Here is a 5,680-nt window from a genome sequence, read left to right as displayed (position 1 = left end):
GTAGTATATTGGCTTTTCCTACGTTAAATGCAATTATTATAAGTCACTTTGGATAATATCGTCAGCTAAATGACTGTAATGTAATGTAAAAAGTAATGTAATATTCTGTGGGCCTTCTGGTTTAAAGACATAGTCATAAGCCAGTCATAAGCCAAAGCCATAAACCATAGTATAAAAAACAAAAGCATAACTAAAAGCATAATGTTTCTTCTGGACGGTCCAGAGAACCTGGCTTCATCTGGGTCGGCCACTCAGTCGTCCCAGTACGACCACCTGGGAGCGGCCGGCAACGCCATCGACAGGAAGCGCCAGCCGCTGTACCACTCTGGCTCCTGCGCCCACACGAAGGTGGAGACCGACCCGTGGTGGAGGGTGGAGCTTCCGGACGTTTCCTACGTCAACTCCGTCACCGTCACTAACAGAGGGGACTGCTGTCCCACCAGGATCGCTGGGGCGGAGATCCGCATCGGGAATCACTTGAATGGGACCAACAACCCACTGTGAGAAGTTGTTGCTCTGTACATGATGACAACGGTCTAGAGTTTTAACTGATCGTTTGTAATCTGACAACAAAAAAACAAATAGCTTGGTGCATTTACTTTATTTGTTAAATATGTTGGCACATGTGTCAGTAAGAGTGTGGTTGATCTTTATGTATGAACAAATAAATGTTTAATACTTTGCTGTGCATGGAACAGAGCTAAGCTTAGGTGTGCCCTCAAACAACATTGTCATCACAAACTCACTTCACTGTGTGTGTGTGTGTGTGTGTGTGTGTGTGTGTGTGTGTGTGTGTGTGTGTTTCCCAGGTGTGCCGTGGTCCCTGAGATGATAGAGGGACAGTCCCTGGAGTTAGCGTGTGGGGAGATGGAGGGACGCTACGTCACTGTCGTCCTCCCAGGAGAGGGGAAGTACCTCACCCTGTGTGAGGTGGAGGTGCACGGCAGGACCACAAAGACCACCAAGTGACCTCTCAACACCCACATCGTCACAATGTTCCACATTCACCTCGTCATATTGAGAAGTACTTCACACTTGGTAATCAGTGTTCATAAAGGACCCATCGTGGTGTAGAATTATCCTAATAACATGCTTCAAATGTTATTTATTGTCAGAAATCATGGTATAGAGATGGCTGCCATAACTAGCAATGGCTAACCATATCTGGTGTTCTGTAGGTGCTTGTTCACATATTACTGAGGTTTCTGCACAACATGCATCACCCAGACACATTCACAAATAGCCAGACACTATTTGGCATGACAGCTGTCTATCCATTTCTGGACGCTACTACACACACACACACACACACACACACACACACAAACATACATACATACACACACATACAATAATTTTGTATTTTGTGTCAGCCTTTTCCATAATTCATAGGCCTTCCTTTATTCAGCACATAACCACAAGATGTCACTAAAGAGCTGAGTATGAATTTCAAACTGGATGACAAAAGATAGTGATTTTTCTGTTGCTGACTAAGCTTACTTTATGTCTTCAGTCATTCTGCTATATATATACGTATCTGCTGTATATATACGTATGTGTGTATATATAGCATGTATATATATTAACATTAAACAGAATACAGTATTTTAGGAAAACGACCTTCAATTCAGTTTTTTACTGAACAACCTGTAGCTAATGGGAAACATGAAAGATTACAACAATTAAGTTATTTTTAATCCACTATTCAAATCAACAGTGAGTTTTCAGTTTGCTTTGCCATTAGAAAGTGGTCAGTCCTTTAAGATATGCATTTGCAGATATTGCTATTTATCCATGTAGACTAGAGCAATATTGAGCCCTGCCAAGAGGCAGTAGGCACCTCAAGGTCATTGTGCAACATCTACCTGACTCAGGACGGAGACATGGCCCACTAGCATTAGAGGGGTGGGGTAGAGTTACTGGTCAAAGAGGCGGGGAGATCCGGAAAGATGCTCTGAGTTCATCTGTTTGGCTTGGAGAGGGAAAGGCAGAGCTGGAGGGGGAAAAGCAGCCTTCTGGTGGTGACATCATGACAGCTTCTCACCATCTCCACAAACAAACCCGTCGATCGCTTGATTGGTGTGCTGTTTCTGGGCTCGGGTGTGGGCGCTGGGTACGAAGGGATGAGAGAACGAGGGACGAGGGGGATGGAGGGTTTCAGGGGGACGACGTGTTTGTTTTTTTTCCCCCGTCTCGTCGGTCCTGGGACTCGAGAGCTTCCCGCGTTCTCTGGAAACGGGTGGAGGGTTAGAGGGGGGGACGCCGAGCTGCCCAAACGCAGGCCTGGTTAGACAGGGGCCTCGATTCGGAGCTTCAGTGCTGCTGGCCCCTGTTCTATGAAAGGAAGCCGTCAACAGATCATTCTTAAAGCTCAATCTGTCATGGCAACGGTCCAGGTAAGTGCACATTGCACAAAGATATCACCAATCTGCCAGAGCTCAGTGAGTAGTAATAGTAATAATTGGGCCAAATGAATAATAGAGTGTTAATGGACTCAAATGGGGTTCAGTTCTGCTTTTGTAGCAGGCTCTAAATATTGAGGTAAATATTGAGAGTATAACACGACTATGGCACAAGTCTCCATTCACTGAGGATTGAGAAAGTTATATTTCAGTCACAGGCCGCCCCCCCCCCCACCCACCCCCGCCCCACAACACCCTCGCACTGACCTTCACACACACCCACATGTGACAGGATGCTTATTGTTACACCACCCCAGAGCAGTTTGGGTTGGAGCAGCCAAGGCTTGTGCATCACCACCCTCCTCCTCCTCCCCCTCACCCTCCTCCTCCTCCCCCCTGTCCTCTTGCTGGCCAGCCAGTCTACACACAGCCACATCCGCCCTGGCACATGTGCACACCGCCTTGGAAATCAACCCTTTTCTCTAAATGCCCCAATTTTCAACAACACTTCCAAACCCCCCCTTCCTTTCCCCCAGACCCATTTCACCCCTGCCCCGAACGCCAAGCTCAGGGTGGCATCCTTCTCCCCTCCGGACTGATTCCTAGGCGCTAACCTGAGCCTAAATACTAGAACCGGGGTCCCCGGGAACAGACGTGCGAGGGAAGATGGTGAAGGACAAAACCAACTAAAACTGCTGCGCTGTTAGCTCAGCTTGCGGCCACACTGAGAGAATTTGTTTTTTCACCAAATAGAGGTTTGGACTGAGCTTGGAGGACCAGAGGGGCTGGGGGGGGGGCTGGTGGGGGGGAGGGGGGGGGCTGCGTGTAGCGCGGACGTGGCTGTGGGTAGGCTGACTGGCCAGCGAGAGGACAGAGGGGGGGAGGAGGGGGAGGAGGAGGAGGAGGAGGAGGAGGGAGGGCGGGGATCAGTCACCGTGGAGATGCGTGGTGTTTCTGGCATAGCGCGTGCCCCGAATAGCCCGGGGCTGATGACACGTTCTGTCCAGGAGGCCTTGGTACTACTGACTGGACCCCTGGTGAGCAGAGCCAGCCGCGGTCCACACGACCAATGCTGAGAGAAAATAGCATTCTGGGAAGAGGAGGTTAGAATGGAGGCAAGGCCATTTGAACATTTTAAGTCTTTTATTATTTTATTTTTTCGAAGTCGTAATTCTAAGAAAGAAGCACCACCTATGTAAACAATAGAAAGTGGCTGGTTTTTGGCAGCCCTGGTACAGCCCCCTGGTACAGCCCCCTGGTACAGCCCCCTGGTACAGGACCCTGGTACAGTCCCCTGGTACAGCCCCCGGGTACAGCCCCCTGGTAGAGCCCCCTGGTACAGCCCCCTGGTACAGTCCCCTGGTACAGCCCCCTGGTACAGTCCCCTGGTACAGCCCCCTGGTACAGTCCCCTGTTACAGCCCCCTGGTACAGCCCCCTGGTACAGTCCCCTGGTACAGGATCCTGGTACAACCCCCTGGTACAGCCCCCTGGTACAGCCCCCTGATACAGCCCCCTGGTACAGGACCCTGGTAGAGCCCCCTGGTACAGACCCCTGGTACAGCCCCCTAGTACAGCCCCCTGGTACAGCCCCCTAGTACAGCCCCCTAGTAGAGCCCCCTGGTACAGCCCCCTGGTACAGCCCCCTAGTACAGCCCCCTAGTACAGCCCCCTGGTACAGCCCCCTGGTACAGCCCCCTAGTACAGCCCCCTAGTACAGCCCCCTGGTACAGCCCCCTAGTACAGCCCCCTGGTACAGCCCCCTGGTACAGCCCCCTGGTACAGCCCCCTGGTACAGTCCCCTGGTACAGCCCCCTGGTACAGCCCCCTGGTACAGGACCCTGGTACAGGACCCTGGTAGAGCCCCCTGGTACAGCCCCCTGGTACAGACCCCTGGTAGAGCCCCCTGGTACAGGACCCAGGTACAGCCCCCTGGTACAGCCCCCTAGTACAGCCCCCTGGTAGAGCCCCCTGGTACAGACCCCTGGTACAGCCCCCTGGTACAGGACCCTGGTAGAGCCCCCTGGTACAGGACCCTGGTACAGCCCCCTGGTAGAGCCCCCTGGTACAGGACCCTGGTACAGCCCCCTGGTACAGCCCCCTGGTACAGCCCCCTGGTACAGGACCCTGGTACAGCCCCCTGGTACAGCCCCCTGGTACAGACCCCTGGTAGAGCCCCCTGGTACAGCCCCCTGGTACAGCCCCCTGGTACAGGACCCTGGTAGGTGATCACCAGGTGGGCGGCCGAGGTGTGAATCAGTGACCGGCGTTCAAACAGGGCTTCCAGAGCACTGAAGCTCTCCCAAGTCTCCACACAAACATCTCCCAGATGGGGCTGAGGCTGGGGATGAGGCTGGGGCCTGGGCTGGGGATGAGGCCAGAGATGAGGCTGGGGATGAGGGTGGGGCCTGGGCTGAGGCTGCCATGGTGCCAAAGTAACCACTGGACAGTGGGAAAAGATCTGTGATCACATACAATGTGTGGGTGGTGAGGTTTGTGTGTGTGTGTGTGTGTGTGTGTGTGTGTGTGTGTGTGTGTGTGTGTGTGTGCGTGCGTGCGTGCGTACATACATTTTAGACCAAAGGTACTCCGATAAAAAAAGAATGTCGGTCAGATCTACCCATTCATGCATGCAATAGTTCAATAAAGCAATTCAATTGTACACGCATTTTAAGCACACGATTCTCTGACCCTTTAAATAATCCTAAAAGAGCAGAAGGCCTAGTTGGGGTGTGTGCCTGTGTCCGGGGGGGGGGGTGGGGGGGAGGGGTGTGTGGGTGGGGGTGTCAGGGGAGGAATTAACTATGCACCAACCGGCTCCCTGTTTCTGTCACATGTTTATTAGTGCCAAAGAACACATGCTGTCAATGATCACTTATTCTTTGGGTATCAGTTATCTCAACATTATGGACCATTAGTATTCTCTGGAAACCAATTCAATTAGGTCTCTCCAGGGGCCAGGGGCCCGCAACACTGCATCCATCAGCCAGAGACGGGGAGCGCCTGTCAAATCAGCGCGTGAGTGTGTGTGTGTGTGTGCGCGCATGTGTGTGTGTTCACACGCATGTGTGTGTGCGTGTGTGTGCGCGCGCATGTGTGTGTGTGTTCGCACGCATGTGTGTGTGTGTGCGCGCGCATGTGTGTGTGTGTGTGCAGAGGTGAGTGTTTATGTGAGATTGTATGTGTGTGTGTGTGGGGGGGGGGGGGTCTAGTCCAAGTCCAGTCTCCCTCTGCAGGGTTGTGTAGCTGCTTGGTGTCTGAGGTGCTGACCTCTGCTCT

General features: G+C 52.4%; 1 protein-coding gene across 1 annotated transcript; it reads left to right on the top strand.

The window, feature by feature from the left end:
* Positions 1-201: 201 nt before the first annotated feature.
* Positions 202-969, top strand: LOC311312159 (fucolectin-7-like; the record flags this gene model as incomplete). The annotated part of the gene is made up of 2 exons (XM_084442030.1): positions 202-500; positions 810-969. The coding sequence occupies 2 exons, from the start codon at positions 202-204 to the stop codon at positions 967-969; spliced, it is 459 nt and encodes a 152-aa protein (XP_084298156.1).
* Positions 970-5,680: the final 4,711 nt, after the last annotated feature.

The sequence above is a fragment of the Borostomias antarcticus genome (genome assembly GCF_949987555.1).
Source record: "Borostomias antarcticus genome assembly, chromosome: 8".
Classification (NCBI taxonomy): Eukaryota; Metazoa; Chordata; class Actinopteri; order Stomiiformes; family Stomiidae; genus Borostomias; species Borostomias antarcticus.
Note: the sequence above shows the minus strand (reverse complement) of the source record. Positions and strands in the feature narration are given on the sequence as shown.